We start from the raw sequence: 24,906 nt of genomic DNA on the forward strand, positions 1-24,906 counted from the left end.
TTTGTCACCCGTGCCAAAGCGAAACCATTTGTAAAAACAATGACCATCAACTTAGCATTTTGGACTGGTAGATTAATTCAGATAAAACTTAAAAAAAAAAACAATATAAACAACTGTCTTTTATGTATCCGGAATGATACTTCCAACCACTCAGACCCGAAATTGTTAGGGGGTTTTATGACCAATGTCCTTTTTATCTCGTGAGCGCCTGTACGAGTCCTGTAATAATTATCACATACATTACATTCACTAACCAGCTAGCTGGACTCCCAGCTGTCACATAAGGACGTATAGGATGCATTGCGAGCCATGGCAGCTCCCTGTGCCCAGAGGCTGTCCATTCCGGCTCGGCGGCGACTGGGCGGAGCCACTGCAGACTCCATCTAAGCTGCACCAGCCACTAATACATTGATAGTCGGGCTTCCTGTGTTCTCCCGTAGTCGTCGACAATTACAGTGGTATGTCAATTACGGTGTCCGGCGCCGGCCGCCGCCTGCAGGCTCCGCCCCCCGCTGAGGAGCGCAGGCGCTGATTGGCTGCCGGCCGACGGGCCCGAGCGCCCGCCCCCAGAGCGCCGCGCCGCCGCGGCCGGCGCCAGTGCGCTGCTGCCGTTTTTGCACGGGTGCACGCGACACGAGCTCCGAGATAGCAGCGGGCGCACGGAGCGGCAGCGGCCCCGACAGCGGCGCACAGTGGCGGACTAGCGCGCTCTAGACTGACGTGACCCGAGCGGAGGTGACCGAGCCGCCGCGTGGAGCGATGACGCGCGCGCCGGCCGCCTGGGCCGGCCTCTGTCTGCTGGCCGTGGCCTGGTCGCTGACACACGCAGACGCCAGCCGCAGCTCTGGCAAAGGCAGCAAGTGGTGGTGAGTACCTGGGACGGGCCCCGTCCGTCTCCGTCCCCCGGCTCCCCTGTGGTGACCTCAGAGACGAGTCGTGCGATCTCGCCCCGGCCGGGCCCTATCGGAGCGGTCTGTGTTGGTGGGCTCCGACCCTCCGTGGTGGCCGCGGTCGATGTGTGGTGATCTCCTGACTGAATCCAGAGCGGTTGGTGAGACACGGCCCATACTCACCGTTAGGTACAGGATGTATGGGGCACGTCAATACGCGATATCCCGCCGCTGTCGCTCGTCCGTCAGACCCACAAAGTTAGCGATCCATTCGTAGCCCGTGTGAGACCGCGAGGCTAGCGATCCATTCGTAACCCGTGTGAGACAGTGGGCGTGCTCGTTTCCATCGCCCAGTGCGACAGTCCTCGGGCATAGTCCTTATAAGTGGTCCTCGTATGTAGTCCTCGTGTGCAGCCGTCCCATATACCTAGTCTCCGTGCGTACCTTCTATACGTAGTCGTCACCAGCTGCTCTCGTCCGAAGCTATCGATTTGAGTTTCCGTTTCAACCGCGGTAATGGTTACGTGGGCAGCCGGCTGGCATAATTTAGTCGTTGAATCTGCTGCGGATCCCACGCGTGCGGTAGCCATTCACTCTTTCTGAGAACCCATCAGTTAGTCATAAGCCCTCAGAGTTCCAACGTAGACTTTTGTTGTTTCTATAACCATTGTTATATGTTCTAGTAACCCATCGATTTTCGTTCGCTCAGAGGTCCTCCGCTCAACCTTCATTAGAATCCAGTCCTGAGCAACCATCAATAGTCCTCAATAGCCGTCAATTGTCCTGAGTAATAATCAGGAGTCCTCACCGATCGTCAATAGTCCTTAGCAACCGTCAACAGTCCTCAATAATTTGTCCTCAGCCCTCAGTCCTCAGGTCATTTGTCCTCAAAAGTCGGCCACATCCGGCGTGCAGACAGTATCCAGATTTGGGAAATGTCAGTCCGTGCGGCACCGTCCGCCGCCCGCCGACATAGCGGCGGCGGGCGGCGGACACCGTCCTGTGTCTGTCAGCTCGATCTGTGACCGCCCGTCAGCCAGATCATCTGTCATCACAGCTGACAGACGTGAGCGTACGCCGCGCCCAGCTCCGTCAGTCAGCTATAGACCGTAACCATTGGGCGCCAGCTCCGGTTACGTGCAATACGATAGTACACCGCTGAAAGGTCAACCATTGAAGCTCTAAGTGGATATCGTTTAATGTTGTTTGGATATGCTCAACTGTAGCGTGCTGTGTAGACTAAGCCTGCTTGATGTTCTTTTTGTATGTGTTTAACAGCCTCGAAATAGGCGATTTTTCGTAAGTGGTCATACGCTCATGTTACGTTTGATCGTAGCACGTTCCGCGCTATGTTGGCCCCTCTCATCTTGTTTCGCGCTTCACTGCGGCGCGTGCGCAACACGATACAAGGGTAAAGGGCAGGGGAAACCAATACGTGGCGCCTACGATGGCACGAACCTGCTTCAAACAATCAAAATCGCCGCTGGGCCGTGTAATTATTTTTCCTGTATCCATATTACCCGTCTTTAGATTCATGCTACATCAGGGCTCCTGACAGCTCCATCCGTTCCTATGTTGAATCCTTTCCGTGCCGTTGTGCATCACATCCTGGTTTGTTGTACTCCACTCGATGTTAGCCTCGCACGCCATGCTCGTCGGTGCGCGGTGCGTTTCCGAGCGGCCGTCGGTCGGGCCGGCGCCGGGACAGGCCCGGGAGCCCCCTCTGATCTGTGACTCAGGGGGCGCACCGCACCCGGCGGCCGGCGCCGACCTACCCGGCGCAGTATACACGGTCACGGTACCGCCAGCCAGTGATACACGGCCGTCTGAGCTAGCTCTGGGCCCACTCTGTCGCCGCCGCCTCTGGGTCAAGGGTTGCGTGTCGGGATCCGGGGGGTATCCAGAGGAGCCCGGAGGTGCCGGAGGATTCCGGAGGGCCCGGGAGGGGGCTCGGCGCCCATAACGGACCGCGCCGGCCTGCCGTGCTCGCGCGCGGCCTCTGCGGTGGGCGCCGCGATCCGGCCAGCGCCTGACGTCCTCAGAGCGGGATTCTCGGGATCCGGCGAGCCGATTAGTCCGATCAGGGCGTGCTTCGGCAGGGCACGGCACGCGGGCGCCCGATCTGCTCGGCGCCACCTCACGTGCCGGCAAAATAGACGGTATCCCCGAACCAAAGCGCTTGGAAACGCCGTAGCTCCGTCTGAGGTTCAGCTTGAATATTGCGTAGTTTGAGGCGTGAGAATTAGCTGGCCGATTTCATCTCCGGTTTGGTTAAATTATTATATGGCGTATCTGAATTGTTCTTCATGGATCAAAACAAACGAATGCAATTCCAAACTGCATGACCCTCTCCCATTGTCCCGCTAACGCAATTTAACAGCCTGAGGAAAATGACTGATATACTTGTCTGAAGGCTTCATCACAAGTTGTATCCATATTTTTGGTAAAAATTCACTCGGACGTATCAATCGCGGTAGATCGAGTCAAAGGCGGCTGTCGGTCGGCCTGTGTGGTCCCGTGGTCGTTCGACACCCGACCTGACGCTTGTCCGCGGCATTTAGCGGCGGTGACATTTGCAGCGCGGCATCACCGGGCCGCTCTGACATTATGTGCCGGCACATTATGACACCTGGACGTCAGTCGGTGTGGGTGCCCCACCCCCTCCCCTCCCCGTCGAGTCAGTCAGCGGGAGACTGGGGTGGCGGCCGGAACCCCCCCCCCCCCTGAGACACGGCGCGTGGCTAGCGCGGGTCCTCAGATCGGCGATTACCAGCGGGGGTCGTGTCACATGAAACCGTCCCCGCCGCCGTCCCTCCTCAGCCGACCCACGGCGAGATCCAGAGCAGATCCGCAGATCCAGAGCGACCTCCCGAGATCCGCCCGCCATCTGATAACCCCGAGTGGGCGATCCGGGATCTCAGGTCCTCACCTACCTGCGACGAGCACCTGACTGTGCGTCGGTTATCTCCAGATCATATTTGCGATCGCAGTGCGGCACGCGCCGTCCCGCCTCCCGGCTTTCCCGGGTCGAACTGATGGGCTAATTGGTAACCTGTGATGTCCTGAAGGGCGGCCAGGCTCTTGGAGTTTGTCCCAGGCACACCCTCCCCGGCCCGCGCGAGCCTCAGGGACCCCTACCGCGCCCCGCACCAGCGGATCAGACTGTTTACACCGGTGATCATGTTGGGGGCGAGTCTCCCACGCGCCGATCAGCGCGGTTCACTGGAGCGAGCGGGTAGAGCGAGGGCGAGGGCGAGCCTCGGTGAGTCCCTCTCTGCCGATCCTCGCCAAGCGAGCGGCTCGACCAGGCCCGCCACCCACACACACCGCGGAGCCGTCCGCCGTCTAAACAACACATCCCCTATGATTATTAAACAGATCGCATGTTTTGATTAATTAATCGCTGTTTATGATTAATAATTGGAATTAATAATGTTTTGCGAGGCACGGTGTGGCAATAAATCATGGTGGTGGCTCGAGCAGAGCCGGAGAGGGCGAGGGGGCCTCATCTCGCTCTGTTCTCTCTGCTGGGCTGATGATTGTAAATCTATCCAGCCTTCATACGTGTGAGGTGCTGCTGAATCCCCACCAGAGTACCGTATGTTTGTAAATCTGCTGTAGATCCCTGTCACTACAGACATATCTCCGGGGAGGTTTGACCCTTCAGAAATAGCGGACCCTTGTATGTATTTTCAGCTGTCGTGTCATCGGCACGATACCAAAGGTCTAACGCTGTCTGCTTGCTGTGAAGCTTCAACTTCACGCTTACTGCAGTGTGGCATGACACCACAACCAGCTTTTCAAGCTGGTTCATGTCACACCAAACATGTCAAACATTACTAGCTTGCGCACCTACAGTGACAGGGGTTGACATCAGCTCGAGCATGCTGCATGGCGCTAAAATTCGCTGTGGAGGGGCGCCTCTCAGGGGCGGAGCTTCCTATACAGTTGGTGGGGCGGCTGCCCCACCAACTTGCCATTTTGCCCCACCAATAAGCGTTTTGCCCCACCAAGTTTACCTGATCTGTAGAGCTTTGTTGCTTTGTAAATCAACCTTTTTCGTACTGAGGAGCTTTGAAATGTCTGTGTATTGCAAAAGATTGTCTCTATAATGTAAAAAAAAATATTCAGTGTAGCAATTTATTTGACATAATCGGGTACTGTAGGACGATTTTGTTTGTGCTGTGTTTGACGACTTTTTGCCCCACCAACTTCCCTGGAAAAGCACCACCCATGGCGCCTCTCGTCGATATGTACTTACGCACCGTTCGACCGCACTGCCCCCTCCCTAGGGAGGACCTTAGACCAGAGAACCGCGTGGATCATTCCGTGTCGACGCATGTCTGATGACACACAGACCCTGTCAGATGACACATCGACCTGCAGGTCAGATTCGCTGCGCCGTTGATGACATATGCCTCGCATCGTCCACCCCTCTTCCGAGTCGAGACATCATTGACAGCCCCGAACCGTGACGGCCGCGGGCGGCGCTGGATCACGTCCGCTGTCACGCAGCTGTGCGTCACGTCACGGCCGTGTCACGTCACGTCACAGATGTGTCATGCCGTGAGGACTGGGATGACACGCTGAGCGCCCCGCAAAATTGCTGTCACGTGAATCCGCGGTGTGAGGAGTGTGAGGCCAGGCGCTCCCAAAGGACGCATCCTTAGTCTGAGCGAGTTGACAGGTCATCCCAGCTCCCGGTGGAGACAGATCGTTCAAGACATTTCAAAGTTTTCAGAGACGGTCACGCGGGCTGAGAAGAAAGTGGACCGGTCAGCCGAGTGCCCAGGGCGGCACGAGTTTAGAGGTCACCACCTCAGCAGGGACTGCGAGCAGAAGTTAACGGACTGCAGAATTCTCGTAATCGCGATGAGATGGATGCACATAACATTGAAGGTCGCAATATCCAACTTCGTAGTTAACAATAAACTACTTCGCGCTCCTGCTGAAGGAGAGTTATTTCCAACAATCCACTTTTGAAATCAGTTTGTCTGCAATCTCGCGCTGTCATTTGGGACACCGGTCACATCTGAACTTATTGACGTAGACCGAGTCCTTAGCGCTATCCCTGGCTGGTGTGATAATTGTCGGCGGCCTGCCATCCCGCGCTGAGTTCGGAGAAGTCCACCGCGACCGCCGGGGAGTGGCGCTTCCGGCGGCCCGTGGGAAGGTAACGGCGACTCGCGGTCCTCCGCGGCAGGACCGAATTCCTGTCGAGTCTCTGACTTAGGTAATGGGCCGATCAGCTCGGAGTGCGCCGCTCCAGATCCGATCGACCAGAGTGCCGCCTACACCGGCCACGAGCTCTCAGCCCAGACAACTGCCAAGGGCGGGGTGGATGTCATTGTGATCGAGTCAAAGGTCAGGTGATGACGCGTGCATTGTGACCTTTGTCTGGATTCAACGGAAGGTAGCAAATAAATCAAAGCGGCCTGGATCAATGTCAGATCTGCAATTGACGTGAAAGCATCTCATCAATACTCTTCGAGCTTTATAGTTGGAATCAATATATTTGTTTTTCTGAGCAGTTTTCAATGTTTCCAACTTGATAACTGAATTACTTGACATCAAATGAGGCTACTTCACGATTTGGCTCACATTTCTATTTATAACAATCACAAAGAAGCATGAAATTCAAAGCATTGTTTTGTAATAATCTTATATTGCATCGTTCAACCCATCAACCTACTATGCATTTCAGACCCCATGAGACCCTGTTTTTCGGCGATAATTTCTTCAATTTTTGTCCAATTAGCTTGAAATTTTGGCAGACGATGTTTCAGCTCAAGCGCCAATTTTTGTCAATATGGTCTTTTAACAAAATATCAAAATTTAAAGCACTTGTCGTTGCCTCGTAATGTTAAAATCGGCTCCGTAAATCCGTCAGTGGAGTAGAGGCTATCCGTACGTAGGCGTGACGTCACAAACACGTGACCATTAAGCTCCGCCCTCCCGGCGGACGGGGCGGTGACCTTGGCCGGTCAGTCGGCTGCGTGGAGCGGGCGGGGCAGTAGCTGTCGCACCGGGGCGGCTCGCATGGGACGTAGCTGTCGTGCAGTTGTCGTTGCAGCCGTAACTTCATCGAATGAGCTAAATAGCGCGCATAAGTAACGCACTAGCTGAAGCCCTCGACTTTGTATTTATCACAAATGTACGTACACCTTGTTCAGTCACATAAATATCTATTTTCACACAAGATTCGGGGCTTTAATAAAAACGCTCATAAAAGACGCTGTTGATTTCAAATGCTTGCGTAAAATTATGTATCGCGTCAGACTACGTCCAAATTGCAAAATAGAATCACCATTAATAGGATGTAGTTTATGTGTTTGATGTATGAAACTTGATTAGGAATGTATGCCAGCGTGATCGATTTATATCATCCCGGTGCAGCATAAGAATTGAACACCTTCAGGACTAATCCATTTTATCATCGACTTAGGTTGAGGAGGTCGCCGGACTAACTTTACACCCAGATCTTGTGTGTTGAAATGCAAACATGAAAAGTAAATGCCTAGAGATAGTTACCTCACCATTGAGGACATACCTACTGTTACATAAGTTTTACAAAAAGATCCGTGTTTCTTGATGATCGTTCTTGTGTAGTGCACTACGTTCGCCTGCCACATTCCTATTTCTTTCTGTGCACGTCTTAACAATATAACACACACATGACATTCTACCATACGACACATTACGCTTCTGCCCCACCTGGCGCCCCGCACCACTTCACACGGATACGGTCGTCCCGCTGGAGCGATGCCCCAGGCAATCGGCCGTGCCCTATACTCTTCATCCTACTTTGTTGCTTTCTGCACCTTCCTCAGAAACATTTATTGACGCTGCCAAATATATCAATATTTTTGGGTCATGCACAGGCTTACGCGTGATCTTATAGGCAATCGCGTAGTGACCTGACCCAACCTGACGATGAGATAGGTATAACTCCGGCTTAAATAAACGTTCAGAGTCCAAGAGTTCATCTATCTTTCCTTCTACGGCCGGTTCCGTTCCAATAGATTCTACCTTGATTCTGATCATTCTGAATATTCTGAGCTGGTTCGACGTTTAAATACCAAAATAAGGAAACGAGGACATCAAATGCCCTCGAACGGATAATTTTTTGGCTTTCGTCCCGAAACAGCTTCGCCAGCTTCACTTGTCTCCAGTATGTGGTCCCGCTGCGACCTCTCCGCGGTGCTGACACCGACTGAAGCGGCATAGACCCATCGCGGTCACAGCCAGTGGGCGGAGTCAAGTTGAGTACGGCGTAACGTGATTGGCCAGCGCTCCTATCCAATCCGGTGCGGTAGCGAGCGAGCCTCTATCCGGGTGCAAAAACAGATTAACATTACGAGCCAACGACAAGTGCTCTAAATTTTGATATTTTGTTAAGAGACCATATTGACAAAAATTGGCGCTTGAGATGAAACATCGTCTGCCAAAATTTCAAGCTAATTGGACAAAAATTGAAGAAATTATCGCCGAAAAACAGGGTCTCATGGGGTCTGAAATGCATAGTAACACTTTCTGTGTAGTGTGTACGTCATCTTCAGTTCATCCAGACTTTCCACTCTTTTCCTCCACCCCATCGCTTTAGCCTTGTGTCGGGCCTGCGGCTCTCTCTCTCCTTCTCTCTCTCTCTCTCTCTCTCTCTCTCTCTCTCTCTCTCTCTCTCTCTCTCTCTCTCTCTCTCTCTCTCTCTCTCTCTCTCCCCGTCTCACGAGCCGCCTCAAGTGTATCACGTTAGTGAGCGGCACGGCGGGCCAGCCCGACCCCCGCCGCGCCCCCGCTGCGCCGCTACGGGGTGCAGTGTTGGTCCTATTACCTTCCAATGATGATACACCCCAGAGGGAGGGAGGGCGAGAGAGAGAGAGATAGAGAGAGAGAGAGAGAGAGGGGGAGAGAGAGAGAGAGAGAGATACAGCACAGGGAACAGCGATGCTCCCACCACACCTCAGATTGGGACCATAAATGACTTAAATTCTTGCCCAGTTTGCTAGCAATATGCAAATGATTGGCTCAATTTGCGTTGCATTACGTTGGCTGGAGCTGCCGCAATATCCGCCGATACGGGCGCTTCTGTGAGACCCTTATCGTCCGAGTTATACATTCCATGAACTGCAACCTCGTCGGTGCTGTGCCCGTTCACATGTCGAGACTCAGCCGATTCGAAATCCCGGGGGATAAACAATCTGTCAATGGCGTTGTTGGAGTGCCTCGAGTTTGTCTGCGGGCGTCTTTGAGAGACCGGGAAGACGGGGGCCGGCCGGCCCGGGGGAGATGACGGCGGGCCGCTGCTGCGCGCCGTGGGCACTATTTGCCCACCAAAGACCCGCGTCGCCCCCTCTGACGCGATACTCCCGCAGCGACCAGAGAGCTTTGAGTCGGTCACATGTATGGGGCGTGCTGGCCAGCCACACGGCTATCTCAGACGGGGCCCAATGTCTGCAGATCAGCACACCAGTCTGCGAGGCGGCGATATTCGTCGGCGTTTATGTGAGCGCCAGCGACGGCTCGCATCGCAGAAACTTGCGCCGTGTTATGAAAAGGATAAATGCCAGTGCCGGTCAACTTCCAATGTGCGTGGGCGGCAAGCAAAAGTTTGTCAATGCCACTTGAAAAGTCGTTGAATTCTAGAGCACTTTATTGCGATCAAAATGATACCATGATATGAGATTTCTCCCACGCATCTTCCTTGCAACTTTGAATACTGTTAATTAATTAGTGCTGATTTTGACCTTTTAAACGCCGCTGGGCTACTTTTTGTTCATTCTTTTGTGTTCTGCTTGTAATTTCAAAAGGAATAAAGAGAGCAATTGATAACTATGGACACCAAGTGGACACCAAAGGAGTACTGGTGCGAAGTTGAGTGTTGATCAAAGGTCAGGTCAGAGCACAGTGATGCCAGGAATCGTGCCGTTTTCCCTGAACCCCGCTTGGCAGCAGGTGAATTGGTCGTCACAGACACAGCTAGGAAGATAGATTATTTATAATACATGTTCTCCATCTATGAAGTTTTTAATATACTTGAATATTATCAGTCATAGTCGCTTTGTTTTATTTCACAAATTGATTTCTCAAATTTATTCCTCGTACTTCCCCAAGCAATGCATTATTACCATTTGAAGGCACTAGTCATCTAAATCAAATAAATGGTTCTTTGGATTAGTGCTCATGAACTGGCTAATGAGTCATGCCAATGAACAGCATTTATTGAGCACATTGATTCACTGAAAATTTGAAAATTATGAAGGAACACTTTCACAATAAGAGATCGCATCAATTCACGACACATTTAAGAGTTTTTCCACGTACAATTTATTGATTTGCGATTGCACTGCAGTCATTACATAGAGTCTGCGTACCTACTTTTTCGCCAAGCGGCCGGCACCACCTGAAATTTTCCCTGGTCGCCATACATTCGACAGTTTAGAACAACATTTTATTTCGACTTTCCTTCAGTTCGAAGTACTATTCCATTTCGGTTTGTGTTCTGTACGTACGACGTGGTACAGGCGGGCGTTGTATTCCAATCACGTTTATTGACCTCACGGACAATCGCTGGCCGGCAGTTGCTCTCACATTCCGCTCTGTTCCCGCGGCCGTCTGGAAAAGCTGGCCGTCCTGCAGTCCAGCGGCGGCCGTCACCAAACAGGACAGGCAAACAGCGCCGACCTGAGCGGGCGGCGGCCGCAGCGACCGGTGATTATCGCCGCCGCGCCGTCCGGCGTGTTTGCTGCGCCGCGTTTGTGCTTCTCGTGACGTCACTGAGCGCCGGAAGTCCGTCGCCGGCCGTCGGGTTTTCTGTTTGAGCTGCGGTGGCCGCCGCGCTGGTCAGCAGACCAACTGCCCAGGTGCTGGAACCACTCGACGTGCTAACGGCCGTTATCGCTCCATTCACGACCGTTAACTGCTGCGGTAATGGGGCGTTAGCGCCCGACACGCTGCTACATCAAAGTGGTGACGCTCGCTGTTTTTCTGGCTGGGTTCCTCTGACCATATGTGGACCATGATTGCCTGCATGTGTGTCTTCCCTCCGCGCTTTTTCCAATGTTTTTAAGTATTTTCCGAAGAGTGTGTGCTGTGTTAGACCACAAGTCCTATCAGTGCCCATGCTATCCATGGCCCTGGCATGGAATGGGCGGAATAACAGACCCCCCCCCCCCCGTAACACCCTACCAACCTCTCGACAGAACGTCTTCATCAGTGAACACCCGGTCTTCTGACGGCGGTGCCGCTGCCTGTCCCGCCCACCCGTGTCGCCTGCCGCCCGGCCTGTCGCCGGCGCCGCCACCCAGACTGCCCCGCCGCGCGCGCCCGCTCTCGAGGGCCTGTCCCCGCAGACGGCCGGGCCCCATTGTCCCGGCTGTGCCCGGCCCGGCTGAGGGGTGCGGATTACCGGGGTTAATTTGGCCGTGTAGGCACGGTAATAACACAACCCCCCGATGAGAGCCGCTGATACGGGCATTGTGCCGGCTGATGTATGTATCTGTTTTGTATCATCCTGTCGGCGCTTTCAAATTCTGTTAGCTTAGCGGGCGCCGGCCAGGTGGGTCCTGGCGTTTATGAGAGGCGCGCTCAGTGAGAGGCGGCCAGCCGCACGGCCCGCTTCCAGCCGAGGGGCGGCCCCTTTCAGAGCGGACGGCGAGACGATCGCCGCTATGGCGGATAAAACAGCCACACAAAACGGGGGAAGTGCGCGACTGGATTAGGTGAAGCGACCCACTCTGCTGCTGTGAAAGAAGGGAGAGCGCTGATTTCCACTGCTCGTGCACGGCAGCTCTCAGCGCAGCAGTCTCAGCGGCTCCTGTGGGATTTAATGTCGGGCTTCGAATTTTCCATTGCGACGTCAACAAAGCAGCTGCACGTTTACTTGTACGAACTTGTGTTCGTTTATGTTAGAGGCGAGGCGTATCCAATGACCGTGTTTCCCTGTTTTGTCGCGTGCTGGTCTGATATGGATAATCTATGTGGTCCAGCGATGACTCAGATTTGGCGCGAATCACTGAGTGCCATTCTGTCTCGCAGTTGTCTCTACGCAGTCTGATCAGGACTGCAGCCTGGTCGGTGTGGGCAGCTTCTCGCTGTCTGTGATGTCAAGCAAAACGAGATTAGACATTTTTCCGGCACCCCGCCACCCCGGTGGGCTGGAGGCGGCAGGAGCGGCCGGACAGCTCGCCGAGGTTTCAGATGAGGGGGCTTCACTCGAGGCGTTCCGTCCGGCACATGTCAGTTAATCCTGGAGTGCCTTACGTTCGTGTGTGTTAATATGTTATCAGATTGAAGACTGGGCTTTTCAGAACGCTCACTGAAAGCTCTTCCCGGGGCGCGGGGAGCGCCGCTGCGAGACTGGATATCGACCATAGGGGAACCTAGCGGGAAATCAACGGTTTCCAAACAAGTCTCGCTCCCCAGAGGACTGAATCCGAGGTCTAGGGCCCATTCACTGGGGCTAGAGCACCGTCTTATTTGTTTAATTGATTAGCTAACATAAGCTCTCGCATTATCGCTAATTAAAATTTAAATTTGGCAGAACATCGCTCACTTGCCAAGTTATTCAAATGTAATTGTGATTTTGGTTTCCGCATCAGACCAATATTGCTTGGTAACCAGACCTTTTTTTTGCTTAGTACAGCCGCATGGAATGTTAGACCTTGGATCAGACCGAATCAGACCTTGGAATATTAGAAGCGCCGCCGACCTCACCCAGCCTCCCACAGCCCACCCCCTTGACCTCCTATGGAACATGGCGACCCAGACAGCTCCCCTCCCCGACAGGCTACCGTCTGCACCATTCATCTCGGTGCAACTGTAAACAACGGCGGCATAAGTCACCACCGCGTCACCATTGTCGCCGCTCGGGCAACAAATCAGCGGCGACAGCCCGCCGGCGGCACTGCGGGGGGCGGGGTGGGGGGGGGGGGGGGCGGGCACCGCCGCTGACACAGCGGCCACCACCGCCACCGCCACGTCACCGCATCCGCAAACAAAATTAAACTTACAGACCTGTATGACCTGTAAATCAGACCTGTATGATGAGGCTCTGATCTTTTCTGATATGTGTGAAGTTATGCTGGGTTTCTACGATCGGCTATGCTCCCGCTTATTTCCGGAAAGAACCCCGATGTTTCACCAGCCATGTTCAGTCGCTCAGTCACTCTCAGTCACTGTCCTCTCGCGGTTAGGGCCGGTCAGAGTTGGATTATACGGTCCGACGGCCAGTCAGTGTGGCGGACAGTAAACGCAGGGGGAGGAGGTAGAGGGCCCGGCTACCGGAGGGTCGAGGTTAGTCAACAGCAGCTCCAGTCAGCTGGGCTGTCAACAACAAGGCGAGTTCATTACCCGACATTGACTGGGGATCGCGTGACGGGTGGCCCGTCCCCCGCGCAGAGCGGCAGCGACCCCTCCGTCACTCCCCCTATGAATTATAGGGGACGGTCCCTGCTCTTCGCTCGCTACCAGTGCCCAGTTGGTGCTGCTCTTGACATACAAGTAGTCACTCAATTGCATATTCATTTGCTGTTTTTTATAATGATAAGATAAAGCCAGTAATCTAATTTTGCAATATACACAGTATCAAGGCCGAGCCGTCAGCAGCTAGACGTGTCGTGGAGGCCGTCCCGTCAGTATCGCGACCGTGGCGCGGAGGCCGCGCCGTCTGGCGTTCTCGTACCGCCCTGTCTGAGCCGCCGCGCCGACAGCCAGACGCCCCGTGCTGTCCAAACAGCGTCCCGCTCTCAGAGATGATACACTTTATGAGCTGAGTAAACACGCTGAGGACGGCGCGCGCCACCGCCGCCGCCGCTGGCCCGACCTGTTTGAGCAGACCACCGCACTCGCCAGACCGAGCAGCAGCCGTGTTTGAGCTCTGTTTGGTGTTTGTTGTGTGTCCCTGAGCGAGGCCCGTCCACTGGCGCACCGCTGTCAGTACCGTTGACCGAGGTAAATAGACTGGGAGCGAGAGGCCAGTGCTGCCTGTCACGAGCACAACACACGGCAATCACCTGAGCGGTGCTGATCTCTGAGAAATCACCTCATCCTCGTGGGTGACGCTGCGGGTGCTTACTCGCCGGGACTAAATTAAACAGCGTTTAGTACGTACAAAGCACTTGGCCGGGAGAATTGATAGCGGTGATTGCGGTGGCTCGATTCGCTATTTAGGCCGCGATTTACGCTGACCGGCGCGGACGGCGACGCTCCACGGCAGCTCCATGGCGTCGTGCGTTCGTCGACATGTATTCTGCATTACGCGATAAGATCGCGCAGCGGTTAAAAACAGCGGCGATCGCCGGGTGTCGACGTCGAGCGTCACCGACTGCTGTGGAGAGACGACGGATGGCAGCCGACGAGGTGATGTGCCCGAGAGCTGGTCGGCCGAACCGTGAAGGGCTTCCCACAGAACTGGCTTGGATAAGTGTAGCGGATAATTGTAGGAAGACCTCAGATTTGTTTGCTTTTGAATTCTCATAGCTATACAATCATTCTCATTGCTTGTAAATGTGGAAGATAAGCTGACCATAATTCCAGATTCAAATGGTGACATACATAGATTGGAACTGGGGAGTCGAAATCACAAGCCAAGCGCCACATCTTGACTGTAGTCATCAACGACAGCCTTTGACATCTGTGGCTAACGTTCACCATGATTCATCTAGTTGGACCCAGTGCGAGTTCCTCCATCTCCAAATATGTGGTTGAAACCAACCTCTCTCCATACCACCACCTCCGTTTCCCACGGGCTGGAGGTGATGAGTTTCAAACACGCCCCCCGCGGTTGTCACAGCGGGGTTCCTCTCCGGCCCCTCTGTGTGTCCGGGGCCCGCCCTGGCCCCTCTGACTGTCCGGCTCTCCTCTGAGTGTCCCCGTGTCGTCCGGCCAGCTCCGTGGGTGGGTCCACCTCCCTCGGCGGCGGCGGCACGTCGCGGGCGGGGCGGCCGGAGCCGTTTCATTACCTCGTGGCGACAAATGGCCGGCAGTGTCGGCGCCTCCGCTAAAAACGCCCGATCGGCCCAGGTGGCGATTTATTTCCAGGTTAGTAGTCCTCCTGGTCTTTTTGTTCGTCTCGGCCGCGCGACAATCGCCACAGCGCGGCGGCCGAGCCGGCCTCTGGGAACGGGTAATTTATGCCACTGAAAAGCGGCGGCAAGAAGTCACCTGACGCCCGAAAAAGCCGCGGCGCGAAAAGCGGACGACTTGCATTAAGATGTCAGCCGATGACATCTAACTGATTGTGTCGGTGGCCGGCCGCGTTTTTGGGGGGTCCCGGTTGGGTGTGATCCGCACGGGTCCCCACCCGGTGACGGCTAATAGCCTGTTATTAGGGCAGGGTATGGATCAGCCAGACACACCGACCGCACCGCGGTGGCAGCTCCTAAGTGGTGGGCGGCCGGACACCGCTGTGCATTAGCTATGAGCTGAACCCCGTATTAGTTTAGGCGATCGGCGATTCAAAACGCCACTACATCGTGACGGTAGATGGTCAAGGGAGCAGTGATCTTGTTCAAAAGCTTCTTGCTTGATAAGTCGCTGTTGAAGCCCCGGCCTAAGCTGAGGGTGCACAACATGCACCTGCAATGCACCGGCCACCCGGCGGACGGGGTACGCTCCCTTGTCCTTCGCGTGACGCGGAGCTCCAGCCTGCCCGATAACATCCATGCCCGGCCCGTCAATGCTAATACCGACCGGCTACAAGTGAGACGTTAGCAATGCCTTGTAGCCGCACAGACAGATATCCAGATACATCACTCTGCGGCACAATCCAGGCTCGTCTTACACCTGTACCGACAATTCGCGCATCCATCAGCGTCCTGTCAAAGAAGCGGCGACCGCTCGCGGGGGACGCGGCGATGTCGCAGGACAGATCTCCGGTTCCACACTGCGGAGATGACAGCCGGCCGGGGCCGACTATACAACATCGATCTCTTTGAACGGAGCGTCACAGGCGGTCTCCGGTGTGCGCGCCGTTTGCAGGAGCTATGAATAATAGGATCTTTCCAGTGTTCAGATGTATTATCGGAGGTTCTGGTCTTATCGAGGGACTTATCTGAGTTTGATGCCTAGACGTAAAACCGCAGCTATTTGTAAACATGCATCGTTTAGTTCCGTTTCACGAATACGCCTGTCTTTCAGTCAGACTTCTCGGAATAACTTCCGAAGCTAAAAGCCGAAACAAGAGAACATGACAAATTTCAAGCCGACTGAGACTCCTAATGGACATCATCCATGGCCCTTCCACCACTTATGCCTCCTACCAGTAACGTCCACCTGACACCCATCTCCTCCTTCCACAGGGGAGTGATCCACCTGGCTGATGACACATCGAAAGCGGAGGACCCGACGCTCTCCAACGACCTGCGCAGCAACCGAATGCGGGGCGCCTACCCGGGCTACCCGCTAGACCCGATCAGCTCTCTGCGGAAGAAGCAGCGCCGCCTGGCCAGAGAGAACCAGGGCGTGATCGGCGCAGTGGCGCGCGGCACCCGAGCCGCCGTCACCGAGTGCCAGCATCAGTTCCGCAACCGGCGCTGGAACTGCCCCACGCAGGAGAGGATGAGAGGAAGGAGACTCTTCGGCAGGATCGTCAACATAGGTGAGTCCCGGGCGCCCAACCTCCTCTGTGACTTTTCTGCCAGCAACTTGCTTCTTTCTGCAGCTTTTTATAATAAAAGACAGTGCGTACTCTTTAACCCGGCAGGCGGTGGGCCTACCCAGGGGGCTGTCATCCCGAGCTTTCCTATGTGCCGGGCGCCCGACTCTTTAACATTAGCCGTGACGTCACGGGAGCGTACACTTCTCAGCTGGCCTTCGCCGCAAGTTTGGCCTTGCATATGATTTTGAGGGTCACGGTTGTAAACAAGTTCCTTTCCGGAAACGTTCCGGAAACGCTAGAAACGTTGTCATGCTTTTATTTTCCGGAAAATGCTTCATTACTAATTCGCGCCTAAAATCACTTTAACCCTCGCCGGCACAGGGGGAACCCCCCTAAGGTTTTTCGCGAATGACTCGCGTAAAATGCGGCCGATCACGACGAAACTTTCAGTATCCTCGCATTGATCAATTTGACACCTACCCTGAAAATTTCATGACCCTGACCCAAATGACCTTTGACCTGTGACCTCTTTTCCGAGACCATGTTTGGCCGGAATCACGATTCGGCGTATGTTGGCTCGCATTAGCCGCGCGTTTGCAAGCTTTTCGTGGTTTCAATCGTCCAAACATGTGATTTGATGTTGCTCCCATGCATTAGGGTGGGTGTCAAGGTCACCTGAAGGTCAGGTCAGGTCAGGTCATTGACCTTTGGTGACCTCGGTTCACTTTTTCGAGTTTTACATGTTTCTAGGCTAGTTTTTGGAGCTGAATTCGAATTTAGCAATCATTTGAACATTAACGAAGTAGTTTCGGTGCCTTCGTAACATGCTACGAAGCTGTCAGAGACGGATGACAGGTACTACGAATACCCGTCACGACCCCTACCGGTTGACCTCTGATCTGACCCGACCTGGTCTGAACGCTTAACGACATCATCTGTGATCAAAACTAACACGATATTCGTGATCAGCACCCCGGAAAACCCTTAGCAGCCACACTTTACGACTTTCTAACAGGTCCCGGTATTCCCGATTTTTGGGTCATTGACCTGACCTGGAAGGTCAACCGATGACCTAGGACCTTAAACTTAAATGTTATTGGCTTCCTCTCGTGACGGGCAACACGCTCGTTTTTTTCCGCGAAGCTCTAGCTCCATCAGGGGCCAAATGCGAGGGGGAGGGGTCGTACCCCCCCCCCCCTTGTGCCGTCGAATGACAAAATGGCCTGTGCCGGCGAGGGTTAAACATAGGTTCCTTAACGATTTCCTAATTGTACACTGTTGCATTGTCTGCATGGTGAGGAGAACGCTAACCGGTCAGAAGGGCGCGATGTGTTGTGAGGAGGGCGCCGACAGGTCAGGAGGGCGCTGTACGATGAACGACTGGTCAGGAGGGCGATGCATGGTGATGAGGGCGCTATGCGTTGCAAAGGGCGCCGGCTGGTCAGGAGGGCGCTGAACGCGAAGATGTCGCCGACAGGCGAGGAGGGCGCTAACAGGTCAGGAGAGCACTGCACAGTGCACGGTGATGAGGGCTGCGACAGATCTGGAGGACGCTGTCCGTGAAGCGGGTGCCGACAAGTCAGCAGGGCGCTGTATGGTGGGGAGAGCGCCGACAGGTCAGGAGGGCGCCGTGTGGTGAGGAGGATGCCATACGATGAGAAGGGCATTATACGAGTGAAGAGGGCGCTGACAGGCCAGGAGGATACTGTATAAAGAGGAGGCCGCGGACAGGTGAGGAAGGCGATGCACGGTCATGAGGGCGCCGACAGATCAGGAAGGGCCCTCTACGGTGAAAAGGGCACCGACTTGTCAGGAGAGCGCTGAACGTAGAGGGCGTCGGTCTGGAGGGCTTTGTAATTTGTATGGTTAGGAGGCCGCTATACAGTGAGGAGGATGGCGACAGGTGAGGAGGACACTGTACGGTGAGGAGGGCGCTATAATACGATAAGGAGGGCGCTGCCAGGTCAGGAGGGCGCTGACATGTGTGGACTTGTGGAGGACGAGACAGATAAGGAGGATGCTGTGTGATAATGCCCATGAGGGCGCCAACTGGTCTGCCCGGAGGGCTCCGAATGTGAAGAGGGCGCCGACAGGCCAGGAGAGCGCTGAAGGCCGAGAAGGGCGCCGACAGAGCAGAAGAGCGCCGAACAGACAGAAGGGCGCTAAAGGTGAGCCGAGGGCGCTAGATGGTCAGGAGATTGGGAGTGGATATCCGGCACTTCAGGATTGTGGGTGCATCTTCACCCACAAAGAGATATAAAATTGCATAGACTACTACATATCTATGTAGTAGTCTATGAAAATTGTAAACCTGGGCGCCAGTGCCGCATGATGTGCCGCAATGGCTTACCGTCGAGGGCGACTAGAGTGCTGGACGTGGACACTGATAGGCGCCATCGGCGCACAGAATGATCGTGGAAAGCGCCTGCTAGATTTGGGAGGGGCTAAAGCCCAGTGTGCCCCCTCCCTGGCTGCGCCCCTGAGTCCTTTGTCTAGCGATTTTCGAAGTACCTACCTACGTATCGCTCCGTAGCGCCTAGCGGCCTTGGGAGCTGCCGGTGACTACACGGCCTACGGGTCCCGATTCATGTGGGAATAACACCACAGGGCACCGCATCTTTTTCGAGATAGATGACCGTTCCGAAGCGTGTCGCATTTTCCTGAGCATAACCTGGCGTTAACATAATATTAAGCGCCTGCAGGCCCCCTCCTGCCTGCGGCTGACAGCTTTCTGACGAGCCACCTGGCGATCGCCAACTCAACCCTAATTGCGGCGTTGTCCACTAGGTGGCGGGTTCATACGATCCAAGTTAGGACAAGGAATTCTCATAATTATTTTGTTATCATATTTTCCCCTTTTTAAAGTCATTTAAAAGCGCTATTGCAGAAGTAATTTTTCGATTGGCAGCGATTGCAGCCGCCGCATCAGGGTCCGGATCGAGCCGGGGAGCGTATGCGCCGGTGACGTCACCGTAGTGTTGCAGATTTGTAACATTAGCGAGCCCGGACGATCTTACCTAACTTATACGGCCTTGGGCCTACCAGCCACCTTCCGCGCGGTGGGGGGTGGGGGGGGGGGGCATTTTTTTGCCCCCCCCCGTATCTCCGAAACTACTGGACGGATCCGGAAATTTCAAACGGCGTTCGATAGCCCTGTCAAATTTGTTGAGGAAAACCAAATTTCATTGACCTCGGGGTCACCGATGACGTCACAGGTCAGGTCAAAGATAAAATGTTTCACCGTTCACGGGGCTTCTAGGGAAAGCGCTATAACACCGAGTAAAACGCATTTTGTCGAAAATCAGCGATAAGGCGTCAGTTGTCTAGTACATATGTTGCTATTAGAGGTCACCGGTCATACCAGGTCAGGTCACAGGTCAGGTCACCAAAGGTCACCAAGGGTCACCACATGAGCCCAACTTAACTAAGGCTATGCGATGCATGTTTTATGGCCAGTTTTTCATTTCCAACTCAATGGTGCTGGTTATTAGACCATCAGGTACGGTTTAGGTCACTTTCTGGTGGAGGTCAGGTCAAGGTCAGGTAAAAAAGGTCAAATTTCAAAGTTGATATTTTTGCATAAAATGGGTAATGATTCGATGCAGTTCGTCACGGGGAGTCTAATGGTGGTCTTTGTTTTGCGCTACGTGGTCTAGAATTGCTAAAAATTGAGTTTGAAAATTTGACGTCATCAATTTTGAACAGTGTTTTCGCTATAACTTGGCCAAAAAAAGAGGTATCGATCTCAAATTTGGTATGTAGATAGAAGGCGGTAGGGACTATCACATATATTCCGGTTTTTCTCGAAATTCCAAAAACTTTTTGGATTTTTTGGCTATTATATTCAAAAAATCTATTTTTTGATTTTTGGGGTCCAAATCCAAAAAAATCGAAAAACCGAAATAGCAGTTTTGTAGCCCCTTTTGATTCCACACCTTTTATGTCTGAAACATTTTTCTGCATCTCTAAAGCTGTAGGCCTGACAGCTCTTTCCGCGAAACCTTTTTTTGGGTCGAAAATGGCAAAAATGACGTCACTCTGACGTCATTAGCGGCCAACCTATCATAGCTTTTGGAAATATTTTTGGTCACCATGTGCGCTAGCTGCTCCCGGGAGGGTACTGAAAGTTTGGTGACGATCGGCGCAGCGGTTCTCGAGATATATTGAAAAAAAACTAAAGGGGGGGGGGCAAAAAAATGCCCCCCCCCACCGCCTGGAAGGTTAACTTTTGCTTTCCTATGTATAAGAAGCACTCCCATATTTCCACGGACAACACTTGTTGCTATGCAGAAGTGCTTGCTATTCGCAACAGATAGAACTCGCTGATGGTCTCAAATATTGATTGAAAGCTGCGAATTTCACTGACGATTTTGCAAATTAAGTAACTGGCCGGCTGGACATCAGGGCACTACAATGAGTAATTGTTCAAGAGAAGGGCACAACAGGTGTACCCATACGACAGAACAAAACCAGTCTTGGCCATGCTGAGTAAGCGCCTAGTTTGGGTTTGTCCGTGCCCTCGTATGTATATTTCATAGATCTGTTCGTCGGCTCTCAGTAGCATCGCAATGAGCGCTTCATCGAAGCGACTAGCCCTGTTAGTGCGTCGATAAATAAGCCGAACAACGGTCTGCACGTCATCTCCGTCACGGTCGCACAGTCTCTCTCGCTGCTGGGCGGTAGCATTTCCGCGGAACCCGACCGCGGCAGCTCTTTAAGCGCGCTGTTGTCCCGTCTCCCGCCGCTCAGAGCGAGGCTGCTGCGCTGACCTCCGGAGAAGCGACACGCTCAACATCCGGCGCGGCGCACAGCTGGGAGCTCCGGAGACCTCCCACGGTCGACTGGGACAGGTGTGACCGCGTCCCGTGGCCGCGCTGACCGCACCCGCGCGCCGCCGGCCGGCCAGGTGGGCCGCTGGGACCGCGGCGGCCCGGCGGTGACCTGCAGGGACTAACCCCACCCTGCTGCCCCCGCTGGCTCCGGTGCCGGCGCAGCGGGCGATGCGCCGCGCCATTTCCTGCGGTGGCCCGCTCGAGCGGTCGGAAATGCCCGGCAAGGCCGCCGAGCGCGAGGCCGCGCTGGTCGACGGTCTCCGCGGATCTCGGTTAGTCATCGCTCGGTGGAATTATCGGACCGGTAGCGTCACTGGCTCTGAAATTGGCCCTATCGAGACCGGAGGGCGTCATTGGGTCCAAAAGAGGCGTTATTAGGCTCACAAAGACGTCAGAGCGCCCTGGAGAGTGACCGTCATGGGGTTGCCCAGCTGCTTGGCTGGCGTGCATTAAAAGATGATGACGTTGGTCAATCATAGTTCCTGTCCAGAGAAAGCAGTACGCCAAAAGAAGTGGCTTTCGTGCGTTTGAAGGCACACGTCATTGCCTCGAAAAGTTAGTTTTCAAATAAAACACGCTAGAAGCATGGAAGTGGAAAAATACGTACATTGGCATATAAATTTCATACCTGTTTACTTTTCTCCAAGAACTTGATTCATAATTGATGAAAAAAAGAATTGCCAGGGAAAACGTTTTGACTTGAATTGCCAAAACTTATGTTGCCAGGTGCTGCACACAACAAGCAGGTGTTGTTGGGTCACAGACAGATGACCTGCTGTCTTGACAGTCAAACGAAGGCCTCTCGGCACCTCTCGTAGACCTCCTATATGTGGCTGCAACTGGGCTCCCTGTCATGAATGTATGCATCGAGACTTCACCATGATGAATGAAGTCTCCAATCTGTGCTGAAACCGTCCCCTGTCCTGATGAAATGACCCCAGGTCCCCGAGCACCCTGTCCTCAGCTCGTGGACAGGGAGAAGGGTCGCAGCACGGTTTTCTCTCGGCCATCAGAGGCACGGCCAGTCCGCTAGTGATGTGGTTTTTGATCGGCGCTCGCAGTTAACGTGAATAAATCAAAGCCTTTGTCGGCCGGGGAATGTCGCGGCCGGGATTCCTGGTCCAACGTGGGACACCAGCCGCGCATGCTTCCCATGAGTGGCCGAACGGATTGGCGCGGACCCGGCGGCGCCGCGCCGCTCAAAAACTGGTCAGCCGCCGGCCGGCCGCTTCGACAGGAACGTTTCATTAACCACTAATGTCGGCGCATTGCCGCGTGTCGCCGAGCAGAGCGGCTGGCGTGGCGCGCCGTCGACAAAAACGGCGCGCCTTTGTGCGCCACGATCGAAGATCGATCTGCGATTGCATTGGCCGGTGATCGCTGATGGCGGCTGCCGAACCGGCCAGATCACGACCGGCCGGCACAGGCCAATGGACATCCTGCTCGTGCAATCATGACCTAATGGCCGCCTGTTTCATCGCGAAACTTTCCAGAATAGTTATATGGAGCTGTATGAGCGCATATTACCAGCATCGTGCTTCGTGTTTTATATTGCACTCGATGCAAGCTCGTCTTTCACGTTTTCACCAGCATCCGCTCAGCGTGGCATACAGTCGTCCTCAAAATTATTCATACCCTTGTTAATTTACGACATATTTTGCTTTTTTGATGAAAAGAAAACATTTTGTCTAGCTTATTTATGATTTATATATGACCAACAGGGAAATGAATAACAGCAACATACAACTGACAAAATAGTCAGTTTCAGGTCTGTTTTATTCATGAATCTTTGAAAACACTCATGTTCAAAAATATCCATACCCTTGGTTTTCAGAGTTCAGTGTCTTTCTTCAGTAGTCGATAGCATATCCTTTGTTCCTTATTACTGCTTCTAGCCGGTTCCTGTAGGTGCTCACAAGCTTGCCACACGTTTCCTGTGGGATTTTGGCCCATTCTTCCCTGGCGAAAGCCTCCAGCTGGGTCAGGCTAGTCGGTTTCCTGGCCGTCACTCGGGTCTTCAAGTCCCGCCATAGATTCTCTATGGGATTCAGATCAGGACTCTGACTAGGCCACTCGAGGACGCTGATATCATTGTCCTCGAACCATTCCTTGACTACTTTAGCCGTGTGTTTGGGATCATTGTCTTGCTGGAACTTCCAGTTGTTGCCGAGTTCCAGCTTCTCTGCAGATTCCTTCAGGTTTTCGTCCAGAATTTGGATATAGTCCTCCTTTCTCATGGTGCCCTGGATCCTAACGAGGTTTCCTGTGCCGCGGGAAGAGAAGCATCCCCACAACATGATGTTTCCGCCACCGTGCTTGACGGTTGGCACCGTGTTCTTGGGATTGTAGGCCTCTCCTTTACTCCTCCAAACATATGCAGCATCCATGTGCCCAAACAACTCCAACTTGGTCTCATCAGACCACAGGATGTTTGCCCAGAAGTTGAAATCTTGCTGCATATTGCCTTTAGCAAGGCTCGCCTGGCCTTTGCTAGAGGCAATATGCAGCAAGATTCCAACTTCTGGGCATACATCCTGTGGTCTGATGAGACCAAGTTGGAGTTGTTTGGGCACATGGATGCTGCATATGTTTGGAGGAGTAAAGGAGAGGCCTACAATCCCAAGAACACGGTGCCAACCGTCAAGCACGGTGGCGGAAACATCATGTTGTGGGGATGCTTCTCTTCCCGCGGCACAGGAAACCTCGTTAGGATCCAGGGCACCATGAGAAAGGAGGACTATATCCAAATTCTGGACGAAAACCTGAAGGAATCTGCAGAGAAGCTGGAACTCGGCAACAACTGGAAGTTCCAGCAAGACAATGATCCCAAACACACGGCTAAAGTAGTCAAGGAATGGTTCGAGGACAATGATATCAGCGTCCTCGAGTGGCCTAGTCAGAGTCCTGATCTGAATCCCATAGATAATCTATGGCGGGACTTGAAGACCCGAGTGACGGCCAGGAAACCGACTAGCCTGACCCAGCTGGAGGCTTTCGCCAGGGAAGAATGGGCCAAAATCCCACAGGAAACGTGTGGCAAGCTTGTGAGCACCTACAGGAACCGACTAGAGGCAGTAATAAGGAACAAAGGATATGCTATCGACTACTGAAGAAAGACACTGAACTCTGAAAACCAAGGGTATGAATATTTTTGAACATTAGTGTTTTCAAAAATTCATGAATAAAACAGACCTGAAACTGAATATTTTGTCAGTTGTATGTTGCTATTATTCATTCCCCTGTTGGTCATATATAAATCATAAATAAGCTCGACAAAATGTTTTCTTTTCATCAAAAAAGCAAAATATGTCCTAAATTAACAAGGGTATGAATAATTTTGAGGACGACTGTAATAGTGATCTCCTTCGCCGGAGGCTTTGGGAGGCGCCGATTCGGTAATTGTTGAACCGGCGCGTACCACCTCACCGAGCCGACTGCGTGGGCGGCCTCGGGCCGGGGGAACAATGCGCCGCAGCCGCGGCCGGTCGGGGACGTTACCTTCGGGACGGAGGAGGGGGACCGCGGCGGCCCGCTGAGCGATGGGGTCGGTCACGGCCCCGGCGAGATGGAGTGTCCGATCGCGCCCGGC

The 24,906-nt window shown here is 53.6% G+C and overlaps 1 protein-coding gene across 1 annotated transcript in view; it reads left to right on the forward strand.

Annotated features, from left to right (window-relative positions):
- Positions 1–596: 596 nt before the first annotated feature.
- LOC122375596 (protein wingless-like) overlaps positions 597–24,906 on the forward strand; it is a 37,530-nt gene continuing 13,220 nt past the window's right edge. The window contains exons 1-2 of the mRNA XM_043355101.1: positions 597–866; positions 16,187–16,485. Of these exons, the coding sequence (XP_043211036.1) occupies positions 760–866; positions 16,187–16,485 (406 nt within the window). The 5' untranslated portion in view covers positions 597–759. The remainder of the gene's footprint in view (positions 867–16,186; positions 16,486–24,906) is intronic.

This window comes from Amphibalanus amphitrite, unplaced genomic scaffold (assembly GCF_019059575.1).
Source record: "Amphibalanus amphitrite isolate SeventyFive unplaced genomic scaffold, NRLGWU_Aamphi_draft 000041F_arrow, whole genome shotgun sequence".
Taxonomy (NCBI): domain Eukaryota; kingdom Metazoa; phylum Arthropoda; class Thecostraca; order Balanomorpha; family Balanidae; genus Amphibalanus; species Amphibalanus amphitrite.